The following is an 18944-nucleotide window of genomic DNA, read 5'->3' on the forward strand; positions in this document are numbered from 1 at the left end:
AAAAAATTCTGAAAAGGGAACCTTTTGATAAACTGGCAAACCATTGAGACCTCTACATATTTTTTGTCATCTCTATTTTTTACTTTTGGTACATGTTACCAAACTTTTCTGGTTGAATAAGATTAGAAGATAACAAGGAACAGTTTCTGTTACATTTTTTCGGAATTTCGGTGTTTTTCATAATAATTCCATCTTTTGCGTCAGGCTCCATTGAAGTAGCAGCAGTATGCTCATCCATAGAATCTATTGCTTTGACGGAGTTTCTCTATTAGATCTACCAGGACAGGTTCATTTGTGCTGGATATACATGCCTATGGTTATCAGAGCTAAAAATTAGGTCGCTCCGCTTCTTCGCTTTTGATTTAGGAACGAAAAGAATTACAGAATTTCTATACCGTTCATTTTCTGGAGCGATAAACATCCTCCGAATCCTTTATTTAAAAAAAAAAAACACCTTATGCAGGCAAACTTTCAAGAAGGATCAACATTATTGCTAAAATTCTATAAATTATGTTATCTTTTCGTCGATTTTTAAAGATTACAATTGAACAGCAAAAGACAATACAACTCTGAAAAAAGAATATTGATCTATATTCAATTTTCTTTAATTTGACCTATAATAGAGCAATTTTGAAGCAGTTTGAAATTTTTTACTGATTTTAAGGGGTTTTTGCCAATTGAGAACAATTTTTAGGGAATTTGACGAAATGAGGATGTTGCACCTACTTGTCAACTATATAACGTTGATTTTCGTATTAAGCATGATCGAACATCAGAGTGCATTCTGATGAAACCTTCTGCTGCTTGCTGATCACCCAAATCCTTAAGTATGTACATTTCCCTCGTGTGGATAACTGACTTCTAGAAATTACTTGGGGAGAGAGGCTCTAGGCGAATACTCAGGATAAATTTATGTATGGGACTTCTGTTGCTGCCCTATGCGACTCTAGCCGTAGAAAGAACTAGGTCTAAGTTCAAATAATTTTGTAGAAAAGTCAATCCATTTACATTCTTATTTATAAATAAACAATCCAGTCCCTCCTATTTTAGGGGATATTGTCTATTATGGGGATACTGAAAAAATTAATCTTCTTTTAATCTAATACCTTCATTATAATTTCTTTGTCATCTTCCATAATGCCACTAATCCTTAATTTCTTCACTTTCAGTTCTTTTTATGCACCTTTCATTGGATGAAGAGAGAGAAAGAGAGACAGAGAGAGAAAGGGTGGGAGAGAGAAGGGGAAGATTAGGCAACAGAATGGAAATGTCTGAGTACATTATTTAGCCAAACCTTCACTGGCATTTTAATTATGATGCTATCTAAAATTTGGTTGGCTAAAAAAGAATACACATAATAGAATTTTTCAAACATTTTATTATGATTGAAATTTCAATGCTCTGTATCACATGTCAACAAAACCATGCACTTGTAAGAAATGGCAGCGGGCTCACTTTTATTTTCTTTATTAATATCTAATCAGTAACTGCTACCCAAAACAGGGCAATGCTGAAAAAAATTCAGCAATTTAGAAAAAAACACGACTTTTGTCCAATTGTACAAAGTACAAACAGCCAAATGTAATAAAATAATCAATTTTGATCCCAAATTATATAGAAACAATTCATAAAACCCACTAATTGTTTTTTAGCAAAAATGGTTGACAAAACATTAAAACAATGAGATTAAATGGATAGAATTTATAATATCTCGTCAATAAATACAATAAACAGCTTGCGAATTACTTTACTTTATTCTCTTTGTTCGCTTAAAATTCAAGAAAAATTAAACAGCTGAAAAGACACTTTAGTCTGAACAACAGCGGATTTCAAGTTTTGATATTAACTTTGATACCCAAAAGCCTTTCACTTACTGAGAAGTGTTATTGTAAAGGTGGACTCCTCCAACGAGGAGAAATGATTAATACCGAAACTTTAAAACAGTGGTCAGAACTATGTCATAATTCATGAGATATTATTAATTCTGTCCCAATATAAAAAAGAACACCCATCTTCCGAATTTCTAATATTAACAACACCGGTCTATACCTTTTGGGCGGATCTAGTCTGAGGCACTAATTTAGCACCTCATAGTCAAGACATCGGGCCTAAAAACACCTCCTCTGTTGCAAATAACTGTATACCTGCACGTGTGCACAAAACCAAACACGTAATAAAAAGTGATCACGGATTTTTGTATGCAATTTTGGCTGTCAAAAGCAGACGTTTGCCCTTTTTGTCAAATTCAACATGTATACATATATATATTCTCTTGTGTATAATTGGAAAAATGGAGCACTATATGAGTATACTTTCCCATTGCTCTTTGAATTACACTTTACGCCATTTATTCATTCGCTTTTACTTTTCGATTTTTTAAATCTAAAATTATGCTAAAACTGTGATGACATAGTTGTATTTGAAAGCAGCGACATTTTAAGAATGGCCACGTCAATATAAATCTGTAAGAGAACAATTATATTGCCTGTTTGCATAATTTTGAAGAACACGGTGTTTAAAAAAAACAAAAAACAATAGTGTCAGTGAAAAACCCACTCCCCCGAGTCAACAGGGGTAAATTTTCATTAAAAAAGCGAAAAATCAACTTTATCTATTGGTATAAGTAAAAATTTTAAAACAGATGTCTTAGTTCTTCGAGAGTTTCGGAGATTTTTACTCAATATTAAAATGAACTTAGCTTATGAACCTTTGGAAATATTCTTCCTTCATCATTAATGAGACAGTATTTATATTGCTATAAAATTGGCTCACAGAATCCAACGAATATCATGAATTAATTAAGCTTGTTTATTTATTTCGTTTCTTAAATTATATAGAACTTTGAGTTCCAAAAACCAAGCTCGAATAAAAAAAAAAAACTTTATGCTGACAATGTTTTTACGGTAAAAAATCATAAATCAAAAGCAATTTTTAGTTTATATATTATCAGTTTGAAGTGGAATGTAGATTTTACATCAAATAATCTAGAGCCGACTTTCTTATAATTGTGTTTCAGCTTTTCTCAGGATGTTTAAAACTATAATAACCTGGCCAAGTGGAATAAAACTATTCCATTCAAACGCCGAGCACCCAGTTAAGTCGAATAAACCTTAAAGATCCTTCAGCTGGTCTTAAACTGCATATTGAGAATCGATGATCTAGATCAACGATTCACCCTGGCTCATTTTTTTTTCATGCCATAACAACCACAAAAGAACAGCACACCCCTTCAAACGTAGCTTAATATCTTTTTCGATAATCAGAACTATCGAAGTTTTCGATTATTCCTTCTCCTAAAAACAACTCCTGAAAGAATTTGAAAAGCAATAAGTAGAAACAGAATTTAGGCATTAAATTAAGAGCACCATTTTATTGCAGAAATGAGCAGTGCTGTTCAAGTTAAGAATGGGGGGGGGGGTCCCAGGGTCTGAACTTTAAATGGGCCCCTTTCCCTTTTACTGAATAGAAATGTCAATTAAAGAGCGAGGAGAAGGGTAGGGCAAGAAGAAATTATTCCCGATGCCCCAGTCTCCTTAGGTTCTTAATTGCCCTGAGTATGTGCTATTTTCTGAAATATTATCTTCAAGAGAGGATACAAAATTTTGATTTTAATTGCCATGCTGTTTATTAAAGCTACTATGATTCATTTATGCTGTTCTAATTCACAAAGATTATACGGCGTAGAACTGCAAGTTCTTATACAGTGGAACTGTGAGAAAACCAAATCTAAATGAATTTACTAATATATCCCTTAACACATATATGTTATATGTAAATAATAGCTTGAGATAAAAACAAACTTAAAATTTACTCTTAGGAGGAGAAGGATGGTTTTCTGTTATCGAGTGATTAAGAAACGTTTTTATTTTATAACATATAAATAAATTTATGGTCTATAATTTTACTTTCAAGTTTATCGAAGATTCAATATTGTTGAGAAGCATATTTATTAAAAAAGATTATGTTTTGTTACATTTTATTCTTGAATACTAAACATGTGAGTGGGAGAAGGAAAAGTCGAACAACACTCACAAAAATATAGCAGAAGCTGCCATCTTACAGTTCATTTAGCATTTAGTTTTAAATAAGAAAATACCCTCCCCCATTCTTGTGAATGTTGTTTATTACGCAAAACTGTAAATTATGCACTAGAATTTGCAAGAGACCGTCATTAATGAATCAGTGGGTTTATATGTACCAGTATTTTGAGATTATTAAATATTTAAATTTAAATGAATATTTACTTTTTAAATAAATATTTAAAAATCACATATTTAAAACATAAGGGCAAAACCGTGAACACTAAACCCTGACGTAATCAGAACGTTCGAGCAGTAAGTGATGGCTTGTGGCGGCACGTGTATAGAACCGGGAATTTAGTAATGGATATATGGAGCCGAAAAAGTATGTGTTGTGTAGATCTATGGCTTGTCAAACTGTGTGATACGATTAAGCCATCTATACTGTCATTTGTAGATCAGAACTGTTGCCTTGTCTATATAGCAAACTCGATATAATACGGCGTGCCATTCTGCCCAAAAACGAATAAACAGTTGACTACCAGAGGAATTATTGTTTCTTTTCAACCTAAAACTTAAACATCGGGTTGTCACCAAATTCTTCAGCCAGCTAAAATGTATCTAAAAACGACATTGTTATAGGAATATTTTTAGTCGGCAACACTGCTTAAAGCATGGTTTTTAAAGAGTACGAAATTTATTCCCATAAACTGTTTTTTTGTTTCTACTTTACTGTGATAACACAGCTGTATTTATGGAATAAAATTTTGAATTTGTGATTCTTTTAAAATAAGAAATTTAAATCTCTCCAACTTGGATAGTACAATATCGAATGCTGAACGATAATAAATTTAGTACTAAATGAAAACCAAGCAGCAGTTTTAATTTGTTAGCGTGAAGAAAACAGAGCAAACCAATAAAACCAGAGCAAACTTACTTCAAATTTAAAGACAAATGTTTCATTTCCGAGTTTCATTAACAGATTAACTTCTATCATTATTTTTTTAAATGCTTATTTATTGTTTAGGGTCCATTTCCACAGAAAATGCAACCTCAAAACATTTGGCATATTTCCGAACAAAAAAAAAAAATCCAATCGAGTCGACTTATTATAAAAAAGCTGCAGATTCAAAAACTAAGCAAGACGACTCTAATTTTCTATGTTTCATGATTCAATAAATACATCTAAATTCAAAACAAAACTCCCTATTTTCTTTTCTAGGTAGTCTTCTTAGTTACAGAGAGCGAGAGTCCAGAGACAGGATCAGACCTATTTACTATTTTTCAAAGAAGCTTCTTTTCTAGTGAGCTTTTCTTGACTCAGTCTATGAAAAAATAAAACAACAAAAAATAATATCCAAGTGCAAAATAAAAATTATCCGGTTCTCAAACTGAGAAAAACTTAAATAATAACATTAGCTTTTAATGGGTTGTAACCAAAAAAAAATTATGTAAAAGAATTGCTGTAAATCTAGAGAATTCTAATCGAATAAAGGTACAAGTTATAAACTATATGGCATATGAACTCAAAGTATATCTTCTAGATTATTATGAGGATATGTCGTCCCTTTTATGAAACAATATCAATATTCGTTGAAATCAACAATACAAAAAAATAAGGGGTTCACACAAACCTGAACAAACCAAAAACGAATTTATTACCTTAGTTTTTGTTAAAGAAAGTTTCATTTAAGTGCAATTATAAGTAAAAAATTAATGCCGGAAAAGATATAAATGACAGTTTACTTAAAAATAGCTTCAACACTAAGGATCTGATCAGATAGACCTTCGATGGCACGCCGTACCTGTCAAAATACAACTGTAAGTACGAAGAGAAACGGAAAACCAGCAGTGGAAATATTGTGGCAATGAAAGAAACTGCTTAACAATGTTTAATCCCACCCACATCACCATTTTATAGTAGTTCCAATATTAACCAGAAACGGCAACACAAATGAATATCTGAATATGAAATTCCTAGGGCTTTTTGGAATCCTTAACAGAAAACTAAACTGGATATGAGAGGATATAAACTAGTGTTGACGCAGCTTGAGTTCCTTCAAACGTTGACTTGGCAGATTGAAAATTTTATTCCGAAATGTAGTGTAGCCAAAGGAAAAAAAATGGAATGTAACAAAATGAAAAGGTACTAAATAATCCAGTTTTTGTGAACTAAAGTCGAGCTAAAAAAAGAGAAAAAAAAATATTTTAACCCCAACAATTTTGTACCCAGCATATGATTGATTACAAAATGTAGAAAGTAGCCCGTGAGAAGGAACTCGAAACAATTGCCTTACAAAGGGAGGGTAATTAATTAACCCAGAGTACAACACCAAATCCTAATGAATGAAGCAAGCAAGCGGTGTATACCACTTAAGACATACAGTAGCTACTAACTAAATGCAGGTCAGCGGTAAGCAGCTAACCTGCAGCAACACTGATCAGAAACTACTGAAGCATTAGAGGATTATAAAAGGGGTCATAAAACATAAAAAAAAACAGTTCTCTTGAATACGCAGTTGTCAGCGCAATGAACTGGCTTAAAATTTATTTTGAAACCGAAGCGCGTCGGGCGGTATGCAACCCAGACGGGCACTATTTTCAAACTGTCCAACTATTTGCCAGCTTACATGGCAACACCAAGTCCGCCGGGACCGGCAATGCAACATTTACTACGCTTCTGGCATGCTATGGCAACCAGCAGAAAGTAACTTATCAAAGCCCTAACATAACTAATCGGTAGATGGCTGAACCGAAAAATTGTGGCAGTATGGAGTACTGCATGTCGAGTTCTAAACCCGAGTAAAGTAAGTTCGAAGCTCTGCAAACTAAGCAAGTTAATGAGCCGTGTTTTCCAGCTTGAGCTGGGGCGGTATGCAGCCCACAGCTCCGGATAATCAAGGACGGCTTTAGGCTCTCGATGTTATTCATCACGTACAAAAATGAAAAAAAAAGAACAAACAAAAACACTGACAGTACACCCTTAAGAAGCTAAAACTAGGCCTAGATTATTACAAAATATGAAATCATACCATCCTAGCAAATTTTTAGAGTGCTTCGCACTTTCTTGCAACTCCACTGGGACAAAGAGCCGATGTATATTGCCTTGGGCTGTTTCTCAACAATCTTTGTTCCAGAGGAGTGTTTCAAGCGAAAATCAAGACCCGTTCAAAATTATCTTTAGAGTGCCTATGACACTATGATATAATACCTTTCCGGCCTTTTTCTCCAACACTCGAACACTTGGATATCTTGCACAAAATAAAATCTAATCCTACAATTTTTGAGGAACATTAAATTTCTTCATAAGGTTATCTTTAGGCAGCCCAGTAGAAAATGCTATATGCTCTAGCATTTAAAAACTACAACCATACCGAAACAATTGAATTTTGAAATGAAAATAAATAACCCAAACCAGTTTTTCAAGTAGTCTATAGAGTTGCTTTGGATAACCTATAAAACAAAACTAGAAAAAAGCAAGTGTTACAAAAAACCAAAATTACGTCCCCCAGTTGTGACTACCAGGGTTGGCACTTAAAGCTTACGACTTCGAAAGTAATATCTGTTCCATGGAGCTTTCCGGTCTCTAAACCATTAATTTCATTTTTTACAGGTTGAAATAGACCCCTCTTAATTAGATTTACAAAACTCAGATTCTCCTTAAAACCAGATTTAAGCTAAACATGTTTAAATCTAGCCTTAAATTTCACAATTAAAAGCGTCAAGAAAATGTCACTTAGACATTTTCATGTGTCAACCCTGACACACATACCAGAAATTCTCTTAAAAAAGTGGCAATGCAGATAAACCTTCTAGATTATTCCTGTGTTAAGCCATTTTAGCCTCATAAACAGGAACACTAAGTTAAAAAAAAAAAAACATTGCGCAGATGTAAATACTTCTTTAAAAGTCTGAAGCCGAATCATGCGCTTTGTCCAATCTTTTTTGAATTAAAACGTTCTTAAAAGACTTTTTCTCGTGAATTAGTTTTATTTCTAAACTAGTCGCTTAAAACGAGTCAACTGATTGGTTAATTTTCTGTGAAGTGTTTAAAATTTAGTTTAAACATTGCCATCTTCATAATGTACCAGAAAAAATGGATGATTAAACGATTAGAGGGTAATCGTGTTTTTTTTTTCAAACAGTAATTTTGCCCCTTAATAGTAGTAATAAAATTTATAATTGAACATAAGAAAACGAGAGTAAGAGGCCACCACTGATATACATAATATAAGACTGTTTTTGTAGATTTTATCCATAATTTATTGAGGAAAAGAAAGTAATAAGTAATAAGCCAGCATCAGCATAATATAATATATTAGAATAGTAAAAGATATAGCTTCAATGCCGTATCCAGGATTTTTGTGAGAGGGAATGTGGCATTTTTTTTTTTCGGGGGTGTTGTACAAAAAACTTACATGCTGTACATAGTTTTAGACAAGACTAGGCTAGCTGGGATAGGCTAACTGCTGTTTTGGAAAACTTCAGTTTTAACATTTAAGGTTAAGTAAAAGACACCCGTATGGCCTAGCCAACTTAAATACAATTATTCCTTTTCACAACACTTGTCTATGATTAAACCTGTCAACGATTGAAGCTGTCTGTGATTTTAGAGGCTTTGTCTCATTTTTTGAGGTGCTTTGTACCAGCTTTCAGATTATGTCTCCCAGATTGGGTTGTGTTTTTTAAGATTAGAATCAAGTTAAAAACGTCCATTTGTGATCAAGCTCCACTATTAAACTATGAGTGCACTTGAAATATATAGTATTGTATATTGCTTTTACCTTGTTTTATTTTTTGATATAATAAATATTGAAACTAATGACATACTTGTTAAAAATCTAGACAGATGCAATGGTGAAAAATCAAATTTCTAGGTGGTAAACCGTTTTTAAGATGAATTTTCAGTTAAGAATGGTGCTTAGCTGTCTGACTACAGAGTATCTTACCCAAAGTATTTTTTAGTATTTCACTATACATCACTCACACAGTTAAATCAAAAGTTTTATCCTGGAAAACTGCACTAAAATTTGAATGAAGTTAAACTAATTAATATCGTTCTGGGTTTTAGCACCGAATATTTATTTCCTTGTTATTTTAATAAATAATATTAACTGCAAAGATTTTAAAATATTGAGTTCCTAATAAATAAGAATTTATGTATAAGGTTACTACAACAGGAATTAAATCATTATATTTAATCGTTAATAGTTCAAAAATAACTGATATACACTTTGAAAGAACGAACAACAATTCGAATTTTCAAAATTGAATAGAGTAAGATTATATTAATCACTTTATTATAATCATTTAGCCATAAATTGGGCTAAATCCACAAATATCAGAAATAATTGATAAGTGAATGATTATTAAATAATATATTCATTTCAATTAAATTAATATTCATTACTAAAAGAAAGACTAATAAACTATATCAATTATAACGAATTAAACATCATAATCAAATGGACTATAAAATCAACGCAATACAACATCAGATTTTAGAAATCTTTAAAGGCTTATCACCGGTTTCACAAAAGTTCGGTGCTCAGAGCACACATTTTTGGTCAACATAAAAATATCACACAATCTGCTTTACAATAAAAATGCTGTGGCCATTTTAAAAAAATTTTATTTAAGAAGTCCAAGAAAATTTTTCAAAATGGGCAGTTCAAAACAAATAGGCCACAGTTCGAAAAAAAAAATGAGTTCAAATAAATGTGGGTCAGAGTTGGCCACCATTAGCCAAAGACACAAAAAGCGTATTTTTGGCTCCGAAGGTTTACCCTAGGAAAGCCCCACCCCTCTTTTCAGGAGAATAAGCATACACGTTTACCATTTATCTTTTATTTAAATTTTGAATATTTATTTATATGAATAGCGTGGCACGCAACACGGCGACAATGCTAGAAAACGGTCAGAAACCCAGTGTTCATCTAATGCTAGCATGATGTGAGACTTAATCAAAAGTATCTCCTTTTTGGATTCCAACCCCCTCCCACCACCCTCCCCCCCAAAAAAAAAAATATTACCAAACATCTTTAGCATTCCTAATTTCTTTTCACTTAAATATCTTTATTAAAGACAGTTAAGTATCACCTTAGGCTAAAAATAGGAAACTCCAGGATAGCTTAATAAAAAGAATAAAAAGAAGAAAAGAAAAAAGATAGATGTACACTCGCATAAAAAAGGGGGTGAAGGACCATCGATTTACGTGACCATTTTATCTTTTTATTATATCGTACATGTCAACATAAACTTTTCATTTGACAAATCCTCTTTGTATTAGAGGACAGAACTTCTTTGTTGAAGAAAATAAATATTTCCTGCTTGTATAAGGTTTCTTGTTTTAGATGTGAAACGAATTACAAACAATAATTATTGATGCTTCTTTTTTTAATTAAAAAAAGGTTTATTAAGCACTTTTGGTTCTTATGGACAGTCGATGCTTTTAGCAGCAGTCCTACAGGTACTTTTTTATGCAAAACTACATTCTCGATTTTTATCTATTTTTGGAGTAAGCGCATGATTCGTTAACCGGAGGTACTTGAAGTTTTGTGCATGTTACATTTGACACCATTTACATTATTGACTATCTAATTGCACCGCAACAGGTACATTACTAAACAAACAAGAAGAAAACATGCACAACCCTTCATTGCTTGCACAATTCCTTACAAGATATCGAAGCCCTCCGCACCACTATCCGTATAAAATTGAGAAAAAAAAACTATACACACACGCACAAAAAAACAACAACAACAAAAAGACAAAAGAATAAATCAAAATTATAAAACGAACACATCATACATTAAATAGTCACTCAAATTTTACAAACAAGAAGCACCAGGTTTTAGCGAATGGATACGAGATCATGCCAAAATAAACTTTTTTTTCCTCATAAAAATAAACATTTTTTTCAAGGCCATTTTGTGATTAAAAAAAAGCTCCTCTTCGCGCACAACACTAAAGAAGATAAACGAAATACTGAAGCTTCACTCGCGCTCCTGGTGTTAAAACACAAAACTAAAAAAAGAAGACAAAATGAAAAAGAGTCGCGTGTCTTCAGACACACATCACCAAAGGCGCAAAGATTTTGATTTTTAAAATTCGCAATTTTGTGTGTTTGAATGTTCAACGGGTCCAAAATTGTAAAGCATAACTAGCTAAACTGTCACTACATCTTGGATTAGTAAAATATTGGCACTTAAGTAAAAATTAAATATTACGCTTTTCAACTTCATTGTACTTCGTATTTTTTTCAGAGCATACCTCTTTTAATTTAAAGTTGCTTAGCAACTGGGCAGTTACAAACCGGGTTTTCTTCCTCTTCATCCTTTAGGATACAAGAATTTAATGTCACTGGATAATTTTCCACATATCACAGAAAATGTAAATTTTCTCTTGAGGGCACAACTCGCATATTTATCTCACATATTTGAAGCAACTCGGTTGCAATTCTGCAAACTTAAAGCTTACTCTGCAGTTTAGAACTAAAGAAAAAAGATTGCAACAAAAAGTTGCGGCTTTAGAAGCAAACGCCAAAATCACAGAAACATTACAAATTTGGAGATACCAAAAAATAGAGTGGAGGGGGAAATTACAAAACTAAAGATTGCATGGGCTAATTTTTTCTTTCCGAAATAATCACAGATGAAATTTAGAGGTGCTCTATTTATGGAAAACTGTTGCACCATTAGGCCAAGTGCGTAGATAAATGCTTTGACAGGTAATCCGCCCGGGCGAAGGTTTTACCGCATGCATCGCAACGATAAGGGCGTTCCCCTGTATGTATTCTAACGTGACGATTCATATCACTTTTCCCACCAAAAGCTCTGTGACAGTACCCACACTGAAAGGGCCTCTCGCCAGTATGCTTTCTAATATGAAGTTTCAAATTTTCTTTTGCTCTGAAACCTTTCCCACAGAAGGGACACAGATGTGGACGTCCAGGATCATAGTCTGGTGGTAAGCTACCAAATGGAGGATGACCAAATACAGCTAATTGTAGGTGAGAAGAACCTGGCGGGCCAGATGGGAAGCTAAAGTTAGGCTGTGGAAAGTTGAGAGATCGGTGAAAGCAATTCGGATCGTTTTGCTGGTCTTCGTTATCAGGATCAGATGTTTCCCTATCAGATATATCCATTGTTTCTTCTGGAGTACTGTCATATCTAGGAGCTATATTAGTAGCTCCACTAGGGGTACTTATAGGCGGAGGAACTACATTTTGCTTAACCTCAGTAGATGGACTGACAGGAATTTTTGCATCCATAGCTGCCCTAGCCGCCATTAAGGCTTGTCTCCGGACAATCTCGTAAAATCCAGAGTGGTCCAGATGCGGATGGAAACGCCTTTCTTCCGTTTGAGATCGACATGAGGCGCTATGGATCCTGAGGCTTTCCTCATTATAAAATCTGCCTTTGCAGCTTGGACAAATACACATTTGCTGTTCTAAGCTTGTCGAGTCCTGATCTGTAGTCCGACTTGGACCTGGTGCAGGATTTGGCTGCTCATCACTTTTTGGCTGAGTCAAATCTTCTGCGACATCATCATTTTTCTTGGTAGGTGACGTTGCACCGCTTCCGCAGGAAGGCAAAGATTGAGCAGAATTTAAAGGCAGCGGCTGAGCACCAGTTGGCACCGCCATTGGGGTGGGGGTACTTGGAGCAGAACCAGTCACTAAAGGTATTGGTTGTTCTGGCGACTGTTCTGAAGGGCTTTTCCCAAGCATATCAAGTACACTGCGTTCCTCACCGGAAGACCGTTGGAAAGGCTGCTGCAGTCTTTCAACAGCATGGTTGAGTCTGTGCTTTTTGAAAGACTTTAAGTATTTAAATTGCATTCCACAGACTTCGCAACGAAATGGTTTTTCACCCGGTAAACGAGCTGTGTGATTTTGCTCTTTGTGCTTTGAGAAGGCTGATAAGTATTTATAACACTGACCGCACTGATCGCACTTATAAGGTTTTTCTCGCGATCCCAGACTATAACCTTGTCCTAAATGAGACTCTATTAAAGCTTGTGCTATATCTCTGTTGGCTTCGGTAACACCCTTTAAACCAAGTGGAGGAACCTTACTTGATTGTCCACTGCTACCATCTTTACATGCCTTAGGTGAGTTGCCGTCTTCACTTGGCGGTGCTCTTTCGTGTACAGGTGGTGGAAACTGATAAGGAAATCGGAGACCAAAGTCAAATGGAAGCATTTGAAAGAAAGGGAAATCCCCAGATTGACCTGGAAATGCAAACATTTGTCTCTGACTAGAATCACCTTGGTGGTTTGGTGATAACCCCACACTCGACCTCAGTCCAGGGAATGTTGGTCCACCAGGTAAATAAAAACGACCCCCATACATCGGCATGATTTTAGTCGAATTTCCGCTGGGTGAATTTGGTCCTTGTGGGTCTTCTTCCTCTGGAGTTTTTCCGTCACACTTAGTTTGTTCCACTTGGTTTTCATCTTGCAGCGGATCATTCGATTGTAATTGCTCTTGTTCCAAACACTAGAATAAGAAAATCAGTATAAGCAACCTTCTGTTGTCATGACCGTGACAAATAGAAAAATGTATTAATATATAAACATACTTATGACAGTGAATTTCAAATATTCAGTTGTTTATGCTTTAAAAAATACTATACTTATTTCTTCAACAAAAAAGTCGAGACAAAAATAGTCTTTTAGACAGAACATGGGACAGAAACTAACTTGTATAAATGAAATATAAAGTGTGATAGGGAGTTGTTCTTGAAACATTCTAGCATACATCGCCCTAAATTTAAGATTATCAGTCAGTACATCAACTAATTTTTATCTCCCTTATTTTCACACGACATTATAAACGCAAGTGTAAAGGGGCTCTTTCGGGTCCAGAAGCTACAAAAATGTCCCGGTTTTTGCAGTTGTATTCCCATGTTCTGTTTATTTCTTCAAATTCCAGAATCAGCGCGGTGGCAATAAGTAAAGAGCGAAGTGCCTTCCGCATATTATTTTTTTCCCTGGCCACTTTATCTGAAAGGTGTGGTCGTAGAAACTTGGGATGGCGCTCATTCAATTGGATATAGAATGGTCCAGTGATTTTTAAGGGTCCAAAGTGTTTGGAGGACAACCAGTCTACATCGTGCCCCTTTTTGTCCCCAATCACCATTTTAATCCCTATGGAGTTAGATCAAAATATCCAGATAGCCAATTTTTACAGACTAATCAAAAGGTCCAATAAGTATGCCTCTGAGTATGACATGACCCAAGCAGCCCCAGGGAATATTGTGTACTTTTTGCATCCAGGCACTCCCGTAACCCTCCTTGGTATCAGGTAAAACTTTTCATATAATCGCTTTTCTCAGAACAGCCCCGAGATGCAATTAGTATTCCCCAAGAATGATCTGACCCATACAGCCCCAGGGGCCTTAAATTATACGAATTGATCGTTGTTTTAAATATAGGTTTTATCGTAAATAAAAGATGGATAGGTTTCATCTTAGCTGTCCAATAGACTCAGGGCCGTATCCAGGATTTTTTTTTCGGGGCTGTTTTACACAAGGATTTTTTTTCCGGGGGAGGGGTTACACAAAAAAAAAACTTAAAAAAGGCATACAAAATTTGTTTATATCCATTTTTGTTACGTTTTTACGAGTCAGACAAACATTTCGGGGGGGGGGCGGGGGGTCAAACCCCCTAGCCTCGCCTTGGTAACGGCCTTTGATAGACTTGAAACTTTCATGAATTGTTCCCTCGGCCAAATGAACCATACTCTTTCATTAGAAGGTTGTTAAGGGGCGCGAAAAGGGGTAAGAAACTTGCTGTCTCTGAAGACGTTTAAACATACAGCCGTAAGTCATTGGACCAATAGGGCCCCCCCCCAAAAAAAAAAAAAAATTAGACCCCGAAAACAGGCCAAATTTTTTTTTCGATCGGGTTGAGACTTACATACACAATTTGTTGGGCCAAACGGAACCTAAAGACCAAAAACAGGCTGCGATACGATCCCCGTATTGTCAGTATTTATCAGTATTAGATAAGCATAAGATCTTCAGTATTTCTAGGCATAATAGTCCCTTTCGGCGATTAAAAAATTGCAAGCATAATCAAACTCATACACACTAGATGTAGTAATTAAATACGTGCTATATGACATTTTTGGCCAAATTAAGGTTTACACCCATCCTATTAAGTTCAGAGCATTCCACTGATTGGTTAAATCCATTTTACTGCATTTATTTGATTTTTATGACAAATTGTTCAAAATTTCAATTGCTCAAAATTAAAATTGCTCAAAATATCAACTTTTCTCATTCACCAAAACAGTTAACAGTGGAGCTTTTCATACAGACCCTTTGGCTTTGTTTTTACATGTCTGGGACGCCTTAAAACCTTTTTTTGTACAGACAATTACTTGTTTACAATAACAAAAATAAACCAATTTTTATTTCTTCAGTTCTGTAAAATTTATGTCCTGCAGTCAAGGCCGCATCCAGGGGGGTGGGGAGGTGTTTGGACCCCCCCCCCCCCGAAATGCTTGTCCGGCTCGTAAAAAAAAGTAAAAAAAATAAAATAAACCATTTTTTTATGCATTTTTAAAGTTTAAAGTGATTTTTAAGGGTCCAAAAATTTATGTCCTGCAGTCAAGGCCTATCCAGGGGGAGGGGAAGGTGTTTGGACTCCCCCCCCCCCAAAAAAAAATGCTTGTCCGGCTCGTACAAAATTAAAAAGATAATATAAACCAATTTTTTTTATGCATTTTTAAAGTTTTTTGTACCCTCAAAAAAAAAATCATTTGTAGCACCCCTCCCCCCAAAAAAAAATCCTGGATACGACCCTGCCTTTATTAATCGTCTTTTTAATTACCACACCTGACCCTGACGCCGTTCCAACGAAGCGATCAACTACGATTAGGACTAAATACCTTGAGAGTAGGCCTACCAGGCCTATAAGGTCAAGCAAAATAGTCATAAAAAGTAGAGCCTGGGAACTTTTTGACATCAAGCACCTCGTATACTGCAACAAAAAAACTAATCCAACCCTTTCCATAATAAATGATTTGAACTGGCCGCGTTCTCGTTTCAGTGAAGAACAGTCGAGGTTGTGACCGATTAATTAGATTTGAACAACAACCCTCACAAGATGTTTCAATTAAGCATCATGGTCAAATAACTATTAAATAACAATCATTGGCATTAAATGGATCAGTTACCATGTTCCTGAACAATTCACTATTATGTTAACTTAAATTAGTATTTGACTTCAAGTAATGATTTCCACAAAAATAATCGTTAAGTTTAATTTTGTTTTCTGAGAGCAATGATACAGCGATTTCCGAATCATACGGGAATTTTGGTACAAAGGTTGCCAACAGTAAGCAATCGACCTACAATAGAGCTTTACGTTCTATCATGCTCAACTTCCTTAGCGTTTCTGACAAGACAAAACACAAGAGGAATTAAGGTTTGATTCACATAATTGATTTGGGTAAAAACATGAAAGCTGAAAATTAGCCCAAATAAACTATTCAACAATGTCATCACTGAATAATTATCACATAATACTGGTTTTCAACCCCAAACACAATCCCCGCTAAAGAAAGGTGTGAGTTAGATGCGTTGAATATGGTTATTACTTATGCTGAGTATATTGGTGATATCGTCAAAAATAGTAGATCTCCCTTTTTCAGTTCATCATTGTTCAAGGAAGAAACTAGTCTAGCATTTTTAAATGCAAACATCCAAATTTTAAACTACAATTACTAAAAACTTGCTTCTTAGGTTTGGAGCGTGTTTTAATTTAGAAGATCGAATAACGCTTTTAACAATAACAGACATGACTTACAACGGATAGATACACAAAATTCCGACTCAGCAACCATATAATGATTTTAATCTACAATATATACTTGTGTAGCTTAATTCTAGATTTATCTTTTCTTAAATTCTATATATTCTTTAACGTCCACAATTCGGAGCTTTACTTGACATAATCTCAGATCAAATTCAAGCCCTGTTTTAACTTAAGATCAGCCCTAATCTAGGATTTATAGTATTTTGTTAAACAGATTTAATTTCTTTTTTTAATAAGAAAGGATTGTTGAACTTGTTGTTGAAATTAAAAACTATCCCTTCATTGCGTCAACTTTTCTCACATCTTGGGCCTTTTTTTTACCCTCAATAATTTAAATGAGAATTTCATTATCAAAATTTGACAGAAGAATAAAGGACCAAAAATAACGATGGAACCAGTTATAATAGCTTAGAAAGTAAAAAAAAAGGAACATCAAATCAAATTTCAACAAGAGTATACCTCTTTCGTTGGAATTGTACACTAACATAAACAATAAGGTATACTAGATAGACGATAATAATTCATAATTCTTATTTAGATGGCACTGGTTTAAATAGATGGCTCTGAGCAGAGATATAATGAGGCTTGGTTGTTGCACATCGTGAAAATGGGCATAAATATTAATTCCTAAAAACGACGCTTTTCAAAATCAAAATAATGACTGAACTTTTTTTTTTGCTAGAAATTTTTTCAGATCTCTAAAGGCTGATGAGAAAATATAAATTTCGGGAAAAATTAAATTTAGTATTTGAAAGCAAATAATGCCGAGAATTCAAAACTCGAATTCTCATTTAGAGTAATTATAAAGCAAGTAATTTCCTTTATTCATTAAATAAAAAGAAGAATCCAAATGAAAGTAAATTAAGACATTGAAACTTAACAAACAGAAATTATTCTGGACATGAGGGGGGGGGGGGGGCTACTCCATCCTACCTCCTTCTTTATGCTGAAGTTGAAGTTTTCAGTGCTTTACTGAAAGCATTTATGAGTGATGTCATAAATGCTTCCAAACATTGCCATTTTACGGTCCAAAATACCGAAATGTATCCATTTTCCGGTGGCATCATCTCTTTTGATGCTTAAAATGGATACTAGATCTTTAATTGTTTATTTAAATGAACCATCTTTCAATATCTGACTACTGGCTTGACACGATGACACAGGGAAAAAATATTTAATTCACCTGAAGGACCTCTCATAGAAAGTTACAAAAAAGGGCCTAAAACACTTTTCTGAGGCTTATATACCTCTCCCCCCATCCTTAGACAATTCTTTGACCAACCTTCTAATAAACGGTATAAGCAACTATACGATACTCCGGATTGTATGTATGTTTGGGAGGAATAGTATCCCGCACTCTTCTATGGGTTCTAAGACTGGTAGACAACATAAAACTCTTTCAATGGTTTTCAGAATCCCTGCTGATTAATTTGGCAGAATATTCCTTGGAGTTATGGAAGATATTTTAATTTTATCCCCAGTTCAAGCCCCCTTTTATATTTGGCTGAAGGCTTACTGAGAGCTAAAAAATGCAGACATACACACCCGCTTTCTAAGGCTTCGGGCAAAATCCCCACCTACCTACACAAAGATCCACCAATCATAACCTTTAATAGATGTTACGATATCCTATACCACTTTACATAATTTTTTCGAGCCTCAAATGGATAAGCTTTAAAATAATCGTCTTTGTTAACCTTTAAGTATGTATAATTACGTGTATCTTTATAAATGGCGAATGCGTCACTGCTTGGCGTTACTGCCTCTGAAATGCAGAAGCTTAATTAATAATTTTCAATAATTTCAAATCGATTGGCTATCTCAGAATTTACAATCGATAGCGTTTAGGGTCTCTTTGTGCCAAAATTGTTGTCTCGCATCACAAAATGGCAGGAAACACTCCTTTGCTATCACATAGTCTCTTTTGCTACTTAAATACGACACTAAAACTTTCAATTTCCCGTTCGAATGTGCTGTTTCCTGATATTATAGGACGATTGGTAGAATACGATCACCCTTAGAAAAAAATATATAACTAAAACAAACAAACAAATAAACACGTATTGGTGATCATCCTTCTCGGAAAAAGAGAAAAAT

At 34.6% G+C, this 18944-nt stretch overlaps 1 protein-coding gene across 2 annotated transcripts in view; it reads right to left on the reverse strand.

The window, feature by feature from the left end:
• Nucleotides 1-1364: 1364 nt before the first annotated feature.
• Nucleotides 1365-18944, reverse strand: part of LOC148940730 (uncharacterized) — a 121107-nt gene continuing 103527 nt past the window's right edge. For both annotated transcript variants that reach the window (XM_089105381.1, XM_089105380.1), the window contains exon 4: nt 1365-13521. In XM_089105381.1, coding sequence (XP_088961507.1) covers nt 11716-13521 — 1806 coding nt within the window. In that variant the 3' untranslated portion in view covers nt 1365-11715. The remainder of the gene's footprint in view (nt 13522-18944) is intronic.

The sequence above is a fragment of the Artemia sp. Qi Xiang Cuo genome, chromosome 19 (genome assembly GCF_049724085.1).
Source record: "Artemia sp. Qi Xiang Cuo chromosome 19, ASM4972408v1, whole genome shotgun sequence".
NCBI lineage: Eukaryota > Metazoa > Arthropoda > Branchiopoda > Anostraca > Artemiidae > Artemia > Artemia sp. Qi Xiang Cuo.